The following is a 19,493-nucleotide window of genomic DNA, read 5'->3' as shown; positions in this document are numbered from 1 at the left end:
TGGATTGCTGAACAAAACGCGAAAACAAAAACGGAGGTTTTTGGATATAAACATGGACTTCATGGAACAAAAACATTTATTGAGTAAATGGGAGTCTTGTGATTGCAACCATATGAAGATCATCAAAGGTAAGTGATTCATTTTATCACTATTTCTGACTTTTGTTACTCCTCTACTTGGCTGGTTACTGTTTTATTTATTTAATTTCACCTTTATTTAACCAGGTAGGCAAGTTGAGAACAAGTTCTCATTTACAATTGTGACCTGGCCAAGATAAAGCAAAGCAGTTCGACACATACAACAACAGAGTTACACATGGAGTAAAACAAACATACAGTTAATAATACAGTAGAAAAATAAGTCTATATACAATGTGAGCAAATGAGGTGAGATAAGAGAAGTAAAAAAAAAAAAAGTAAATACAATATAGCAAGTAAAACACTGGAATGGTAGATTTGCAGTGGAAGAATGTGCAAGGTAGAGATAGAAATAATGGGGTGCAAAGGAGCTAAATAAATAAATAAATATAGTAGGGGGAGAGGTAGTTGTTTGGGCTAAATTATAGATGGGCTATGTACAGGTGCAGTAATCTGTGAGCTGCTCTGACAGCTGGTGCTTAAAGCTAGTGAGGGAGATGAGTGTTTCCAGTTTGAGATTTTTGTAGTTTGTTCCAGTCATTGGCAGCAGAGAACTGGAAGGAGAGGCGGCAAAAGGAAGAATTGGTTTTGGGGGTGACCAGAGAGATATACCTGCTGGTGCTGCTATGGTGACCAGCGAGCTGAGATAAGGGGGGACTTTAACTAGCAGGGTCTTGTAGATGACCTGGAGCCAGTGGGTTTGGCGACGAGTATGAAGCGAGGGCCAGCCAACGAGAGTGTACAGGTCGCAGTCCAAAGTTTGGTGACAAAACGGATGGCACTGTGATAGACTGCATCCAATTTATTGAGTAGGGTATTTGGAGGCTATTTTGTAAATGACATCGCCGAAGTCGAGGATCGGTAGGATGGTCAGTTTTACAACTGTATGTTTGGCAGCATGAGTGAAGGATGCTTTTTTTGCAAAATAGGAAGCCAGTTCTAGATTTAACTTTGGATTGGAGATGTTTGTTTCTGACGTAAACCAATAGTCACACGGATAGCAGCTAGCTAGCTGCGAGATCCAGGTGTAAATGTTCAGAGCTTGCGGTTGAAATCCGAGGATTTCAACCACAAACCGTGGTTAGCTGAATACTAACATTAACCAGTAAACTGGCTAGCTTCTGGTTAGCTTCTATTGGGGATTTCAGATTTGAGGTAAATAATACTTTAATTTATTTTTTTATATTTTTTTTAAATATGTGAGGCAGGTTGCAGGAGAGTGTTTTGAAGTTTGAAAAGAAAATATATAAAATATATATATATATATATATACACACACACACACGAGGACAAAGGATGTCTGACTGCTATGCCATCTTGGTTAAGACATTTTGTAATGATTTGTCTGCTGGTTGCTGTTCTCAAATAATTGCATGGTTTCGCCGTAAAGCCTTTTTGAAATCTGACACCGTGGTTGGATTAACAAGAAGTTCATCTTTAAACCGATGTATAACACTTGTATGTTTTATGAATTTTTATAATGAGTATTTGTGTTTTTGAATTTGGCGCTCTGCAATTTCACTGAATGTTGGCCAGGTGGGACGCTAGCGACGGCACGTACCCTAGTGAGGTTAACCACATTAATGATTTTGAGATACAAAGACGATATTATAATACACATTTTTTTGTATATCTTTTTTTTCTCCTCTGGATTTTGGAAATTCTCCCGCGAACCCATTTTCATATCAGGCAACCCCACTCGGGGTCTCGTCCCCTAGTTTGGGAACCGCTGTGCTAATCTGTAGAGCACCTAGGCCTATATGTCGACATGATATGGTGCCATGGTAATAACATAATAAGAACACCTCGAATGTCAAGAATCTGGCTAGGTTACATACCTCCGCACGCTCGTTTTGTGGCTGTCTTTTCTTAAACAAGCCTTTGTATTTTGGCACTGTGCCAGATCCAGTCCATGGAAATACAGTAGCAAGAGCAGTATCTTTAAATATCCTTTCTGTCCACATGCAGCTATGCAACATTGGCTGCAGTAGTATTTACATATTTACAGTGAAAACAGTGAAATTTCTAGAAAAGTAACGAGTCACGTGATCTGTTTTTTTGCAGCCGTTTTAGTACAGGGAGAGAGAGGGGGAGATGGCAAACTCCACTGAACTAGTTTCAAGCTATGGAATCAATTGGGAGTTTCTGCGTTTTTGGGTAAACTTCTCCTTTAAACTTTCTAATTCAGTCAGCCACCAGTAGAGCACCTGACAGGACATAAGGCTGTCTTAGTCCTCATAAACAATCTTAACCCACCAGGGCTAGGTTTCCTTAAAAAGGATGTGTGTGTGTGCGCGTATGTGTTACCTGGCTGTTCTGATTGGTCTAATGGAGTGATGGAGGCCCCTCTATCAGGCCCCATGATAGGCTCCTAGAAAGAGAGGGAGATGAAGAGCGAGAGAGTGTAAGAGGACACGTTGAGAAATATTGTGTCTCAGTCCTTTCTTAATGAAAACACAATATGTGTGGGGCCCAGAGTATTCCGGGACAGGTCACATGAAAAGACCAAGGTAAAACTCTGGGCACTAAGTATAAGAGACGGCACTAACCGCTCCCTGTTCCTCACCTGTATCATCTGTCGGCCACACTCCACGGTGACCAGTTTGTGACACTTCTTGTGGACCAGCAATTTGCAGTTGATGCATTTGTAACCCTGTCTCCCCAGACCCCAGATACGGTCTGTGCAGATGGCGCAGTGAGCTCTCTGGAAGACAAAGAAAACAAACCTTTAGAGAGAAAAAGAGACAGAGGGATAGAGGTTAACAGAGACGAAGAGAAAGAGGAAATATGAGAAAGAAGTGAAGGAAGAGAGGTATCTACAGTATATACAGTAGTTCCTCAAAGGTTTAGAGCCTATGACCATTTGTGTCAGATTGTGGTAACTTGCGTCATTGCACCACACTATCACAAGGGGCAGTTAGAATGCTGATCTATCGGTTGTCTAAACTGTGGCACAAATTGATGATCTTTTTGTAAATTAATAGAGGTGTGAATGTTTAAGTCAGAGTCTCTCTTCTTTGGCACTCGAGTCCTGTATCCGGTAAAATGACCTGGTGGGTGGTCCCGAAGTTGAGAGAGAACATGGGTAAACACAATTGCGCAATTACACTTGACATGTAGACTGACTAAATTTTCTAAAAATAGGCACAGTGGGATTTTGATTTCTCTTCGTCTAAAAACAGACAATTCTAAATAGCAAACGGGCATTATTTACCACAGTGTGAAAGAGGGATAGCCCCTCTATATAAAGTGAGTTTCTGAGTCCTTCTTTGCTGATGTGAAGAAGAACTGAATGAGAGTCCAGCGAGGATAGGGAGGGGAAAATGGTGGCCCATATTTTCAAGACCTGAGATACTTCATGAATTTATGAAATGTACTAGTTTATTTAGGCAATTTAATATATTAATTTAGGCTTGGCATATTTAGGAGGCTATTTCACAGCATAAAGCCATATGTCAGCATAAAGCCGAGTGACTCACTCATTTGATCAAAATAAATAAGTAACAACATTCTTTCTGATAGTCTTTAATAAATACATGTTTTGACCAAGTTAATCTGCTCATGTGTGTGTTCAATCATTTGTGAGATTGCGGTTACAATGAAGCACGTAAACTACATTAAATAAATCCTATTCATAATGAATAATCAGATGCGTTGCAGGCTTGTCATTTTTACTTATTAAATTATTTCAGATTTTATTTGATATTTTTAGACAACACAAAACACACATATGGATATGACAACTAAACTCATCAAAAAAAAGAAACATCCCTTTTTCAGGACCATGTCTTTCAAAGATAATTAGTCAAAATCTAATTAACTTCACAGATCTTCATTGTAAATGGTTTAAACATAGTTTCCCATGCTTGTTCAACCATAAACAATTAATGAACATGCACCTATGGAACGGTCGTTAAGAAACTAACAGCTTACGGTAGGCAATTAAAGTCACAATTATTAAAACTTAGGACACTAAAGAGGCCTTTCTACTGACTCTGAAAAACACCAAAAGAAAGATACCCAGGGTCCTTGCTCATCTGCGTGAAAGTGACTTAGGCATGCTGCAAGGAGGCATGAGGACTAAAAATGTGGCAAGGGCAATAAATTGTAATGTCCGTACTGTGAGATGCCTAAGACAGCGCTACAGGGAGACAGGACGGACAGCTGATCGTCCTCGCAGTGGCGGACCACGTGTAACATCTGCACAGGATCGGTACATCCAAACATCACACCTGCAGGATAGGTACAGGATGGCAACAACCGCCCGAGTTACACCAGGAACGCACAATCCCTCCATCAGTGCTCAGACTGTCCGCAATAGGCTGAGAGAGGCTGGACTGAGGGCTTGTAGGCCTATTGTAAGGCAGGTCCTCATCAGACATCGCACAAACCCACCGTCGCTGAGTCTTCAATATTCCCAGGTAAAAAGTTTTAGGTTGTAGTTATTATAGGAATTATAGGACTATTTCTCTCTATACCATTTGTATTTCATATACCTTTGACTATAGGATGTTCTTATAGGCACTTTAGTATTGCCAGTGTAACAGTACAGCTTCCATACCTCTCCTCGCTCCTACCTGGGCTCGAACCAGGAACACAACGACAACAGCCACCCTCGAAGCAGCGTTACCCATGCAGAGCAAGGGGAAAAACTACTCCAAGTCTCAGAGCGAGTGACGTTTGAAACGCTATTAGCGCGCACCCCGCTAACTAGCTAGCCATTTCACATCGTTACACCAGCCTAATCTCAGGAGTTGATAGGCTTGAAGTCATAAACAGCAGAGCTGCTGCCAAAACGCATTAAAGTGCTGTTTGAATAAATGCTTATGAGCCTGCTGGTGCCTACCATCGCTCAGTCAGACTGCTCTATCAAATCATAGACTTAATTATAACATAATAACACACAGAATTGCGAGCCGTAGGTCATTAATATGGTCGAATCCGGAAACTATCATCTCGAAAACAAGATGTTTATTCTTTCAGTGAAATACGGATCCGTTCTGTATTTTATCTAACAGGTGGCATCCATCAGTCTAAATATTCATGTTACATTGCACAACCTTCAATGTTATGTCATAATTATGGAAAATTCTGGTAAATTAGTTCGCAATGAGCCAGGCGGCCCAAACTGTTGCATATACCCTGACTCTGCGTGCAATGAACGCAAGAGAAGTGACAATTTCACCTGGTTAATATTGCCTGCTAACCTGGATTTCTTGTAGCTAAATATGCAGGTTTAAAAATATATACTTCTGTGTATTGATTTTAAGAAAGGCATTGGTGTTTATGGTTAGGTACACGTTGGAGCAACGACAGTCCTTTTTTGCGAATGCATATTATTATTATTATTATTATTGGATAGAAAATACTCTGAAGTTTCTAAAACTGTTTGAATGATGTATATAAGTATAACAGAACTCATATGGAAGGCAAAAACCTGAGAAAAGATCCAACCAGGAAGTGGGAAATCTGAGGTTTGTAGTTTTACCACTCAGCCCCCATTGAAGATACAGGGTGATATTAGTTATGTTTCACTTCCCAAGGCTTCCACTAGATGTCAACAGTATTTAGAACCTGTTTGAGGATTCTACTCTAAAGGAGGGGCTCATAAGGGCTCTTTGAGTGAGTGGTCTGGCAGAGTGCCACAGCCTCGGTCTGGCGCACTCACGTGAAAGGCAGCTACGTTCCACTTCATTTGTACAGACAAAGGAATTGTCCAGTTGGAACATTAATGAAGTTTTATGTTAAAAACATCCTACAGATTGATTCCATACTTAGTTTGGCATGTTTCTACAGGCTGTAACGGAACTTTTTGAACGACGTTCGGTCCGACGTTCGGTGCGACTTAAACACGCTTTTGGATTTCCAAACGTCCTAACAAAAGAAGATATTTGGACATAACTGCTGGACATTATCGAACAAATCAAACATTTATGGTGGAACTGGGATTCCTGGGAGTGCATTCTGATGAAGATAATCAAAGGTAAGTGAATATTTAAAATGCTATTTCTGAGTAATGTTGACGACCCAATTTGGCTGCTTTGTTGTCTAAAGGCTGTACTCAGATTATTGCATGGTTTGCTTTCTCCATAAAGTTTAAAAGAAATATGACACAGCGGTTGCATTAAGGAGAAGTTTATCTAAAGTTCCATGTATAATAGTCGTATCTTTATCAATTTTTATTATGAGTATTTCTGTAAATTGATGAGGCTCTCTGCACAATCACTGCATGTTTTAGAACTACTGAACGTAACGTGCCAATGTAAACTCTGATTTTTTAAATATAAATATGAACTTTATCAAACAAAACATACATGTATTGTGTAACATGAAGTTCTATGAGTGTCAGCTGATGATCATCAAAGGTTAGTGATTAATTTTATCTCTATTTGTGCTTTTTGTGACTCCTCTCTTTGGCTGGAAAAATGGCTGTGTTTTTCTGTGGCTTGGTGGTGACCTAACATAATCGTTTGTGATGCTTTCGCTGTAAATCCTTTTTGAAATCAGACACTGTGGGGCTGGATTAACGAGAATTTTATCTTTAAAATGGTGTAAAATACTTGTATGCTTGAGGAAATGTAATTATGAGATTTTTGTTGTTTTGAACTTGGTGCCCTGCACTTTCACTGGCTGTTGCGGGGGGGACACGTTAACCCACCGTTCCTAGGCCGTCATTGAAAATAAGAATGTGTTCTTAACTGACTTGCCTAGTTAAATAAAGATGAAATAAAAGGTGTAAAAATAAAAAGATACATATATTTTTTTGGGGGGGCAAAATCAGCGATTGTTATGAAAACTTGAAATCGGCCATTCCGATTAATCGGTCGACCTCTAGTTTTGTCTCACCAGGGCTGATGGTCGGATTTGCGTTCATCGTCGAAGGAATGAGCATTACACCGAGGCCTGTACTCTGGAGCGGGATCAATTTGGAGGTGGAGGGTCCGTCATGGTCTGGGGTGGTATGTAACAGCCTCATCGGACTGAGCTTGTTGTCATTGCAGGCAATCTCAACACTGTGCGTTAGAGGGAAGACAACCTCCTCCCTCATGTGGTAACCTTCCTGCAGGCTCATCCTGACATGACCCTCCAGCATGGCAATGCCACCAGCCATACTGCTCGTTCTGTGCGTGATTTCCTGCAAGACAGGAATGTCAGTGTCCTGCCATGGCCAGCGAAGAGCCCAGCTCTCAATCCCATTGAGCACCTCTGGGACCTGTTGGATCGGCGGGTGAGGGCTAGGGCCATTCCCCACAGAAACGTCCGGGAACTTGCAGGTGCCTTGGTGGAAGAGTGGGGTAACATCTCACAGCAAGAACTGGCAAATCTGGTGCAGTCCATGAGGAGGAGATGCACTGCAGTAGTTAATGCAGCTGTAGCCACACCAGATACTGGCTGTTACTTTTGACCCCCCCCCTTCGTTCAGTGACACATTAATCAATTTGTATTAGTCACATGTCTGTGGAACTTGTTCAGTTTATGTCTCAGTTGTTGAAATTGATGTTCATACAAATATTTACACATGTTAAGTTTGCTGAAAATAAAAGCAGTTGACAGTGAGAGGAAGTTTCTTTACATCACACCTGCCCAGACCCACCTGCTCACACCATCTCTAGCGCCCTCATCACTCTCCACCACATGGCCTCAAACCGCACCATTTTGTTTCTCTACGTCGCCCACACACACTTTCAACATTTGGATAATAAAGCATTTAAAAGGCTGACATTGGCTTATTTTAAGTTTAAGAATAATTTTTTCAAGATGATTAATGAGAAAAGTATCATCTATACCCCATAGGGTATCTCACTGCACCCTGATATACCATGTCTTGAAATATGCAGACAGATTAAAAGTTAATTTCCATTGTAATAATTTCTAACTCCACCCATAACTTTTGGACATCATAACATTCCCAGAAGGCATGGATTATTATAACCTAATGAAAAATGTACCTGGTAAATCTATTTTAAATGTACTGCAGGCCTAAAACCTATGGGTTTAAACTTCTGAATGAATGATTATATTGATGATAGAAACAGCCTCTTAATGAGTTCCGAGAGTCAATCCGTTACCCAACAAAATAATTTATTTTGCCCAATTGTTTTTATGACTCCAGACAGTAGGCTATTATTGCTCTTTTCCTGCATTAATTCATTTGGCTAAAAAAGAAACAACGCTATGAATCAAGAATAGATTTTAAATCACAATGAAATGCGGCACACTAACAACTCAAATCCCTTTAAAAAGCCTTAAGTATTATACAATAAATAAATATACTAAAACAATAACTTCAAAAACAGTCCATTTATCACTGGATTTCTTCAAATTGCTGTGTGGGAAAAGGATGCCATCCACCGTGTCTGGTCCCAGGCTCACAGCTGGTTTCTCTCTGAAACCACACATCCATCTGTAGGTGACTCTTTATCCACCCTGCCTGGTCACAGGCTCACAGCTGGTTTCTCTCTGAAACCACACATCCATCTGTAGGTGACTCTTTATCCCCCCTGCCTGGTCCCAGGCTCACAGCTGGCTTCTCTCTGAAACCACACATCCATCTGAAGGTGACTCTTTATCCACCGTGTCTGGTCCCAGGCTCACAGCTGGTTTCTCTCTGAAACCACACATCCATCTGTAGGTGACTCTTTATCCCCCCTGCCTGGTCCCAGGCTCACAGCTGGCTTCCCAGGCTCACAGCTGGTTTCTCTCTCTGCCTGGTCCCAGGCTCAGCTTCTCTCTGAAACCACACCATCCATCTGATGGTGACTCTTTATCCACTGTGTCTGGTCCCAGGCTCACAGCTGGTTTCTCTCTGAAACCACACATCCATCTGTAGGTGACTCTTTATCCCCCCTGCCTGGTCCCAGGCTCACAGCTGGTTTCTCTCTGAAACCACACATCCATCTGTAGGTGACTCTTTATCCCCCCTGCCTGGTCACAGGCTCACAGCTGGTTTCTCTCTGAAACCACACATCCATCTGTAGGTGACTCTTTATCCCCCCTGCCTGGTCCCAGGCTCACAGCTGGTTTCTCTCTGAAACCACACATCCATCTGTAGGTGACTCTTTATCCCCCCTGCCTGGTCCCAGGCTCACAGCTGGCTCCTCTCTGAAACCACACATCCATCTGAAGGTGACTCTTTATCCCCCCTGCCTGGTCCCAGGCTCACAGCTGGCTTCTCTCTGAAACCACACATCCATCTGAAGGTGACTCTTTATCCACCGTGTCTGGTCACAGGCTCACAGCTGGTTTCTCTCTGAAACCACACATCCATCTGTAGGTGACTCTTTATCCCCCCTGCCTGGTCACAGGCTCACAGCTGGTTTCTCTCTGAAACCACATCCATCTGTAGGTGACTCTTTATCCCCCCTGCCTGGTCCCAGGCTCACAGCTGGTTTCTCTCTGAAACCACACATCCATCTGTAGGTGACTCTTTATCCCCCCTGCCTGGTCCCAGGCTCACAGCTGGCTCCTCTCTGAAACCACACATCCATCTGAAGGTGACTCTTTATCCCCCCTGCCTGGTCCCAGGCTCACAGCTGGCTTCTCTCTGAAACCACACATCCATCTGAAGGTGACTCTTTATCCACCGTGTCTGGTCACAGGCTCACAGCTGGTTTCTCTCTGAAACCACACATCCATCTGATGGTGACTCTTTATCCACCGTGTCTGGTCCCAGGCTCACAGCTGGTTTCTCTCTGAAACCACACATCCATCTGTAGGTGACTCTTTATCCCCCCTGCCTGGTCACAGGCTCACAGCTGGCTTCTCTCTGAAACCACACATCCATCTGAAGGTGAGTCTTTATCCACCGTGTCTGGTCACAGGCTCACAGCTGGTTTCTCTCTGAAACCACACATCCATCTGTAGGTGACTCTTTATCCTCCCTGCCTGGTCACAGGCTCACAGCTGGTTTCTCTCTGAAACCACACATCCATCTGTAGGTGACTCTTTATCCCCCCTGCCTGGTCCCAGGCTCACAGCTGGTTTCTCTCTGAAACCACACATCCATCTGTAGGTGACTCTTTATCCCCCCTGCCTGGACCCAGGCTCACAGCTGGCTTCTCTCTGAAACCACACATCCATCTGAAGGTGACTCTTTATCCACCGTGTCTGGTCCCAGGCTCACAGCTGGTTTCTCTCTGAAACCACACATCCATCTGTAGGTGACTCTTTATCCCCCCTGCCTGGTCCCAGGCTCACAGCTGGTTTCTCTCTGAAACCACACATCCATCTGTAGGTGACTCTTTATCCACCGTGTCTGTTCCCAGGCTCACAGCTGGTTTCTCTCTGAAACCACACATCCATCTGTAGGTGACTCTTTATCCCCCCTGCCTGGTCCCAGGCTCACAGCTGGCTCCTCTCTGAAACCACACATCCATCTGAAGGTGACTCTTTATCCACCGTGTCTGGTCCCAGGCTCACAGCTGGTTTCTCTCTGAAACCACACATCCATCTGTAGGTGACTCTTTATCCCCCCTGCCTGGTCCCAGGCTCACAGCTGGCTTCTCTCTGAAACCACACATCCATCTGAAGGTGACTCTTTATCCACTGTGTCTGGTCCCAGGCTCACAGCTGGTTTCTCTCTGAAACCACACATCCATCTGTAGGTGACTCTTTATCCCCCCTGCCTGGTCACAGGCTCACAGCTGGCTTCTCTCTGAAACCACACATCCATCTGAAGGTGAGTCTTTATCCACCGTGTCTGGTCACAGGCTCACAGCTGGTTTCTCTCTGAAACCACACATCCATCTGAAGTGGGTGTTTATCCCCCCTGCCTTGTCCCAGGCTCACAGCTGGCTTCTCTCTGAAACCACACATCCATCTGAAGGTGACTCTTTATCCACCATGTCTGGTCACAGGCTCACAGCTGGCTTCTCTCTGAAACCACACATCCATCTGAAGGGGACTCTTTATCTACCGTGTTTGGTCCCACGCTGACAGCTGGTTTCTCTCTGAAACTACACATCCATCTGAAGGTGACTCCTTATCCTTTGGAACCTCACAATTACCAGGTGGACAGTAAGCCTCGAGGCGATAGAGGACATCAACAAGATCCACATATATTCTTTCACAATAGCTGGCCTTAAGTATCCTATTTTTTTCCGAACATTGTCAGTCCACATATCCAGTGTAATTGAGCCGTTGTATTTACCAAAGTTCTCGCTCAACTCTGGGACCACCTGATTTTTTATGCCTGATGCAGGACTTTAGTCGATAGGAGAGAGACTGACTGAAACATTCACACCTCCATTAATATACAATAGGATAGTCTAATAGCTCAGCTAGGTGTAAAAAAAAAATCCCCCAATTTGTGCCACAGTTTAGACTACCGATAGATGCTGTCAGAGTTGAGTCCCATGTATGAGGCTTAAGTACTCTAAAGTTGTACATTTCTAACGCAATATCACAGACCAGATTTGCCCTCACGAAAAACGCATGAACCTATATACCTCGGAGGTCATGAAAGGACTGTGTAATACATGACATTTCACTCAAATTATAAATGCGGTTACAAGACTCAATCCCAAAGACATCTCTAAGTCAACACTTATTGACGTTATTCTAACAAACAATCTGCATATATACACGGCCGTTGGGATTTTCGCTAATGGTTTAAGTGATCATTGTGCAGTTGCTTACATTAGAGACACCAAAATCCCCAAAGTGCCCTCTCGGTTCTGAGTCAAACAAGATTTTACGCAGTTCTGTGAGCAGGCATTCCTGCATTAACTTTCTGCATGCAACTGGGATAGGATTGTACTTATTCCATATATCGAAGAGGCATTCTCATTGTGTTTTCTACTATCTGTGATAAACACGCCCCTCTCGAGTACCGGGGAAGAGGTAGAGACAATCCCTGCTTTACAGGGAAATTATCTGATTGGATCAATAAACTAAATACACAGTGGGCCAAAGCCAGACTGAACGGCAGTTATTCAGGGCACTGAGAAATAAGTGGGCATTGTTAATACGGAAATGCAAATTTAGCTTCTATTACGAATCTACCAAGGCAAACCTCAGTAACCCGAAGAAATGATGGAAAACCACTAAATCCATGAACGCAAACTCAAACTCCTTTGGTCTTCCACTGAAATTGACCTCAAATTCAATGGATATCACTGACAAGAATAAACTGCTTGACATGTTTATTGAGCATTTTACTCAAGCCGGGCATTTATTTGATGGACTCCTTCCAAACATCTCAAATGAGGCTGTGAATGAAACTGCCACATGCCGGCCTACGGGTCATTTATTTCATTTGACCGAGATTGAGCTTTCAGAAGTTGTAAAGGAACTCAAATCCATTGCTATTAAGAAAGCAGCTGGCCCGGATGAATTAAACCCTTATTTAAACAAAAATTGATGCAGAGATCATTGCTGCCCCTCTCACTCATGTATTAAAATCTTTCATTGGCGAATAATACCATTCCAAAAGTCTGGAAAGTAGCCTATACATAAAGGTGGAGATCCGTCCCTGTTGCATAATTATCGTCCCATATCTAAACTGTCTGCACTGGCAAAAGTTTTGGAAAACCTGGTGAACTCAGTTGAAAGACTTTCCTTATAATAACTCAGTTATATCTCAATTCCAGTCAGGCTTTAGAGCCAAGCATAGTACAAGTACTGCTGAAAGTAAGGTTGTGGGTGACATTCTAGATGCGCAGGACAAGAGAAATCACGGTTTCTCCCTTTTTATTGACGTATCGAAGGCCTTCGACACTGTTGACCATGCCCTGCTGTTGTATAGACTAAAAAAGGTTGGTTTAAGTGTTGATGCATAGGATTGGTTCCAAAACTACCTTTCTGACAGAACATAGTGTGTAGCACAGAAGGGTATGACATCTGAGTTAAGGCTTACAAAAGGAGTTCCCCAGGGCTCAATTTTAAGTCTGATCCTTTTTAAACTGTATATAAATGATATAGGGAAGACTGTTGACTCTGCAAACCTCCATTTGTATGCTGATGACACATTAATTCTAGCATGTCTAATATTGAGCCTTTTCAGGACTTACAGTTAGCCTTTGATGTTATTCAAAGGCAGCTTTTCCAATTGAAACTTGTGCTTAATGAAAAAGGAAAACAAAGTTTATGGTTCTCTTCCCTGAAAGTTAACAGATGAGTCAATTGAAGATTTTAACTATAACAGGGCAGCAAATTGATAGGGTCACCTCCTATAAGTATCTTAGGATTTGATTAGATGAGACGTTGATTTTTAAACGATTAAAAAAGATAGTTCAAAGCAATTTTTTTTATAAATCAGTGCTGGATTATAGTGATATTGTCTATATGCAGGCCTCAGCAAGTACCTTAAACTCAGGACACAGTGGATCATGTTGCTTTAAGATTGATTACAAACGCTAGATCACTGACCCATCACTGTGATTTGCATGCCATGGTGCAATGGACTTCTCTCTCCACCAGGAGGCTAAAGCACTGGTACACTTGTGTACAAAGCATTGATGGGACAACTCCCTTTGTATCTCTGTTCTTTACTGACCAGATCAGTCACTCAATACAGTCTTCGTACCGTTCCTAAGGCTAGAACTGAGATGGGGAAACAATATTTTTCCCATAACGTCCCTTCACCCTGGAACATGCTTCAGAAGATTTTAAAGTTAGGGGAGTTAGTGTCTTTGCCTGTTTTTAAGACCACACTGTTTGTGAAAACTGCAGTTGTTTCTAATTTTCAATTGTATCTAACTTGTGACACTGTCTTTTGTGTGTATTCTGTATTTTTCTGTAATGTTTTATGGACACACTGCAATTTTCCGTGTTTTGCCTTCTTACCAAGTCACCCTCGCAAAATAGGTTAACAACCTCAATGGGTTTTACCTGGTTAAATAAAAAATATATATATTTTTTTAATTCTAGGTCTTCCTTTCCTGTGGCGGTCCTCAGAGCCAGTTTCATCATAGCGCTTGATGGTTTTTGCGACTGTAGTTGAAGAAACATTCAAAGTTCTTGACATTTTCCGGATGTACTGACCATGTCGGCAGGGTAGTGTGACTAGTAACCGGAAGGTTGCGAGTTCAAACCCCCGAGCTGACAAGGTACAAATCTGTCGTTCTGCCCCTGAACAGGCAGTTAACCCACTGTTCCCAGGCCGTCATTGAAAATAAGAATGTGTTCTTAACTGACTTGCCTGGTTAAATGAAGGTAAAAAAAATATTTAAAAATCTGGGCCGGGCTAGGCCGTCATTGTAAATAAGAAATTCAACTGACTTGCCTAGTTAAACAAAGGTTTAATTTTTTTCAAATCAAATAATAATAAAAAATGTTTTTGATTAAATTATTTCTCAATCTACACACAATACCCCATAATGACAAATAGAATATAGGTTTAGAAATTTCTGCAAATGTATAACGGCACCTCAGTACCTCCAGGCTCTGATCAGGCCCTACACCCAAACAAGGGCACTGCGTTCATCCACCTCTGGCCTGCTCGCCTCCCTACCACTGAGGAAGTACAGTTCCCGCTCAGCCCAGTCAAAACTGTTCGCTGCTCTGGCCCCCCAATGGTGGAACAAACTCCCTCACGACGCCAGGACAGCGGAGTCAATCACCACCTTCCGGAGACACCTGAAACCACACCTCTTTAAGGAATACCTAGGATAGGATAAAGTAATCCCCCCCCCCCCCCCCTTTAAAAGATTTAGATGCACTACTGTTCCACTGGATGTCATAAGGTGAATGCACCAATTTGTAAGTCGCTCTGGATAAGAGCATCTGCTAAATGACTTAAATGTAAATGTATAAAATTTAAAAACCTGAAATACCTTATTTACCTAAGTAATCAGACCCTGGGGTAAATTCAATTGATTCGCGATGATTTGGGAAGGCACACACCTGTCTATATGAGGTCCCACAGTTGACGGTGCATGTCAGAGCAAAAACCAAGCCATGAGGTCGAAGGAATTGAACTCTCATAACCTATGGTTAGGTACCTATGGTCGCTCTAGTCGACATGTTGCAGTTTACTCATTGTTTAATTATTCAAGGCTCCCTTTGTTATTTTGTGTTATAACTAAAATGCTTGGCTGTATTTAAAGACATGGATGACTTGCATCCTGTGTAATGATCACACAAAGGAATGAATGATTATACAGTATATCAATCAATGATGTAGGCCTTGATGCCAATAAGTAAGTTAAGCTAAAACAGCTACAGGAAACAGGACACTTAGGCCTACAGCTCCATGTCATTTCAATAACTTAGCATCTCAAAGATGCCCTCTGGTGGTCAAACTAGCATAAATGGCAACAATGGCTGACAAAAATACTATGACGTTATGCACTCCATGCCAAACCATTCCGCAAGCTGTGGAGTAGCGGTATGATGCAACTTTTAAAGGAAGAACCACAATGTATGTATATATATATATATATATATATATATATATATATATATATAGAGAGAGAGAGAGAGAGGGGGAGATCGAGACAAAGAGGAACGAAGAGTGGAACATAGAGAAAGAGATGGACAGAAAGGTAGCTCACCCTGTTGAAGCGTTTCGCCTGGAAGGCATGGCCACTGGCATAGTAGAGCTTCCTCCAGCGTCTCGCCCCACGACGATATATAGACTCTGGAGGAGCAAGAAACAAGGGTTACAGGATAAAGTATGTGTGTGTGTGTCAGAGAGAAACTCCCCATCTTCAGAAAACAGTGATATGGATATAAGAGAAAAAAGGACAAGTAGTTGTAGACTTACTGTCCTCTCCTGGACAGGGCATGCCAGGCTTCTCTGGGACACAAGGAAACACTGAGAGGAGAGGGAAATAACAGCTTTAGGCCTACAACATTGCAGACCCTACATCACACAAGTATGTGTGCCAGAGGTGAGTGGTGGATGCTCCATCATTAACTAGCAGACCTTCCCCCTATCCCCCAACTCATCTCCCTCACTTCCTCTACTGTGACCTTCACCTTGCTCTTAACCGGTCACCCTCCTCTCTATCCGGTGTTGATTAAGGACAAACAAATCGCGCTCATGAACAGGCTACTCAGTAAACCCATGACTAGTTCCTGGTTATTGAGAGGCTACCTGATGTTTGCCTCGCTAGCAGATGGATAGGATCAGTGTAGCAGACAGAAAGATTCATGTTTGTTATGTATACATTATGTTGTCTGCTTGTATTCTTGTATGCAATGTCAGCCCAGCAGCCAACATTCTTATTTATTCAATTAATACATTGAATTGAATGTAATGGAAGGTGAATGTTGTCAAGTTGTCTGTTGGTTAATGTGTATCTGCACTGAGGATAAACTTAACTTATTGAATTGAATGCAAAGCCAATGTATGTATTATGTTGTCTGCATTGTCACTGCACTGTCAGTCAAGGAATGATTTCCCCTTGGGTATAAATAAATGTTTATTGAATAGAACTAAAGGTCATGTTACCATGGATGATGAGTTCAGAGTCTTTATTGAGTTCATAGAGCCTCAGGGCTTCCTCCATCTCCAGCTGAGACGATACTGTACACGGGTCACCTGGGAAGACCGTGGACACAGCAACACAACCGGTCAGTACAGCAACTGCATCTCACATTTGACACACAATTCCCCATATAGTGGAGTTCAGTAATCCTTCAGCACCACCACGTTCCTCAAGATCTCTTAGCTGATCCATTTAGCTGTTCCCAGTTTAGAGAAGGCGCCTATGAGGGAGTGTATGTGGATGTGTGTGTGTGTGTGACTTCTGTTAAGGCAGCGGCTCAGTCTTGGCTGAGTTCATTATGAACAGTTACAGTGTGTTTTTCAGAGACTGTGACGAGGCTATTGAAGTATGGCAGGCTGGTGAGTGGTGATACATTAATTAGTTAGGGCAGCCTGACCTGTCACTGAGTCCAAGAACCTGACGTCATCAACTGTGCTGTGACACACACAAGCGTTTACGACCAGCCCGATACCGAGGCAGGGCCAGCTAGCTAGATACAGTAGCTATGCATGACTATCTGGAAAGATAGTGAGGGGGTACAAAGCCTAGCACAGTTAGCACTGTTTTCTCGCATATCATAATGCATAGCTATTTTCAAGTCTCTCCAGAGATGTTCGATCGGGTTCAAGTCCGGTCTCTGGCTGGGCCCCTCAGGGACATTCAGACAATTGTCCCGAAGCCACTCCTGCGTTGTCTTGGTTGTGTGCTTAGGGTTGTTGTCCTGTTGGAAGATGTCTGTTCGCCCCAGTCTGAAGTCCTGAGTGCTCTGAAGCAGGTTTTCATCAAGGATCACTCTGTACTTTGCTTCGTTTATCTTTCCTTCAATCCTGACCAATCTCCCAGTCCCTGATGCTGTAAAACATCCACACAGCATGATGCTGCCACCACCATGCGTCACCGCAGGGATGGTGCCAGGTTTCCTTCAGACGTAACGCTTGGCATTCAGGTCAAGAAGTTAAATCTTGGTTTCTTAAGATCAGAGAATCTCGTTTCTCATGGTTTGAGCCTTTAGGTGCCTTTTGGAAAACTTCAAGTTGGCTGTCATGTGCATTTTACTACTATCTGGCCACTCTACCATAAAGGCCTTGATTGGTGGAGAGCTGCAGAGATGGTTGTCCTTCAGCAAGGTTCTCCAATCTCCACAGAAGAACTCAGAATGACCATCAGGTTCTTGGTCACCTCCCTGACCAAGGCCCTACTCCCCTGATTACTCAGTTTGGCCAGGCAGCCAGCTATAGGAAGTGTCTTGGTGGTTCCAAACTTCTTCCATTTAAGAATAATGGAGGCCACTGTTCATGGGGACCTTCAATGCTGAAAGAAATGTTTTGGTACCCTTTCCCAGATCTGTGCCTCGACACAATCCTGTCTCGGAGCTCTATGGACAATACCCTCGACCTCATGGCTTGGTTTTTGCTCTGACATGTCTATATAAAAAGGTCCCACAGTTGACAGACAGGTGTGTACCTTTCCAAATCATATCCAATCAATTGAATTTACCACAGGTGGACTTCAATCAAGCACAGGTTCGGAACGCTTATGTTAATAAGCAAACATTTCTAAACATGTTTTCGCTTTGTCATTATTTAATCCAATTTAGAATAAGGGTGTAACGTTACATAATGTGGAAAAGGTCAAGGGGTCTGAATTTTGGGCTCCCGAGTGGCGCAGCGGTCTAAGGCACTTCATCTTAGTGCTAGAGGCATCACTACAGATCCTGGTTCGATTCCAATCATGGCTGTATCACAACCGGCTGTGATTGGGAGAATCATAGGGCAGCACACAATTGGCCCATCATTGTAAATAAGAATTTGATCTTAACTGACTGGCCTAGTTCCATTTAAAAAAATAATGTACATACAGTATACAGTGTACCAGTTAAAAGTTGACACCTACTCATTCCAGGGTTTTTGCTTGTACAATTTTCTATATTGTAGATTGATAGTGAATACATCAAAACTATAAAATAACACATAGAATCATGTAGTAAACAAAAAAAGCATTAAATCAAACTATATTTCATATTTTAGATTCTTTAAGTAGCCACCCTTTGCCTTGATGACAGCTTGTCAGTCTTGGTATTCTCTAAACCAGCTTCATGAGGTAGTCACCTGGAATGCATTTCAATTAACAGGTGTACCTTGTTAAAAGTTGATTTGTGGAATACATTTTCTTCTTAATGCGATTGAGCCAATCAGTTGTGTTGTGACAAGGTAGGGGGGTATACACAAGTAATTCTTCCAACAATTGTTTACAGACAGATTATTTCACTGTATCACAATTCCAGTGGGTCAGAAGTTTACATACACTAAGTTGACTGTGCCTTTAAACAGCTTGGAAAATTACAGAAAGTATCATGGCTTCAGAAGCTTCTGATAGGCTAATTGACATCATTTGAGTCAATTGGAGGTGTACCTGTGGATGTATTTCAAAGACTACTTTCAAACTCAGTGCTTCTTTGCTTGACATCATGGGAAAATCAAAAGAAATCAGCCAAGACATCAGATTTTTTTTTTTAGACCTCCACAAGTCTGGTTCATCCAATTTCCAAATGCCTGAAGGTACCACGTTCATCTGTACAAACAATAGTACGCAAGTAAAAACACCATGGGACCACGCAGCTGTCATACCGCTCAGGAAGGAGATGCGTTCGGTCTCCTAGAGATGAACTTACTATGGTGCGAAAAGTGCAAATCAATCCCAGAACAACCGCAAAGGACCTTGTGAAGATGCTGGAGGAAACCGGTACAAAAGTATCTATATCCACAGTAAAACAAGTCCTATATTGACATAACCTGAAAGGCCGCTGAGCAAGGAAGAAGCCACTGCTCCAAAACCGCCATAAAAAAGCCAGACTACGGTTTGCAACTGCACATGGGGACAAAGATCGTACTTTTTAGAGAAATGTCATCTGGTCTGATGAAAC

The 19,493-nt window shown here is 42.5% G+C and overlaps 1 protein-coding gene across 1 annotated transcript in view; it reads right to left on the bottom strand.

Annotated features, from left to right (window-relative positions):
* prkci (protein kinase C, iota) overlaps positions 1-19,493 on the bottom strand; it is a 55,687-nt gene that overhangs the window by 15,664 nt on the left and 20,530 nt on the right. The window contains exons 3-7 of the mRNA XM_029623152.2: positions 16,534-16,623; positions 15,844-15,894; positions 15,632-15,717; positions 2,704-2,841; positions 2,445-2,508 (exon numbers count right to left, since the gene is read on the bottom strand). Coding sequence (XP_029479012.1) covers positions 2,445-2,508; positions 2,704-2,841; positions 15,632-15,717; positions 15,844-15,894; positions 16,534-16,623 — 429 coding nt within the window. The remainder of the gene's footprint in view (positions 1-2,444; positions 2,509-2,703; positions 2,842-15,631; positions 15,718-15,843; positions 15,895-16,533; positions 16,624-19,493) is intronic.

The sequence above is a fragment of the Oncorhynchus nerka genome, linkage group LG20 (genome assembly GCF_034236695.1).
Source record: "Oncorhynchus nerka isolate Pitt River linkage group LG20, Oner_Uvic_2.0, whole genome shotgun sequence".
Lineage (NCBI taxonomy): Eukaryota > Metazoa > Chordata > Actinopteri > Salmoniformes > Salmonidae > Oncorhynchus > Oncorhynchus nerka.
The sequence above is the reverse complement of the archived record's forward strand: the minus strand, read 5'-3'. Positions and strand labels throughout refer to the sequence as shown.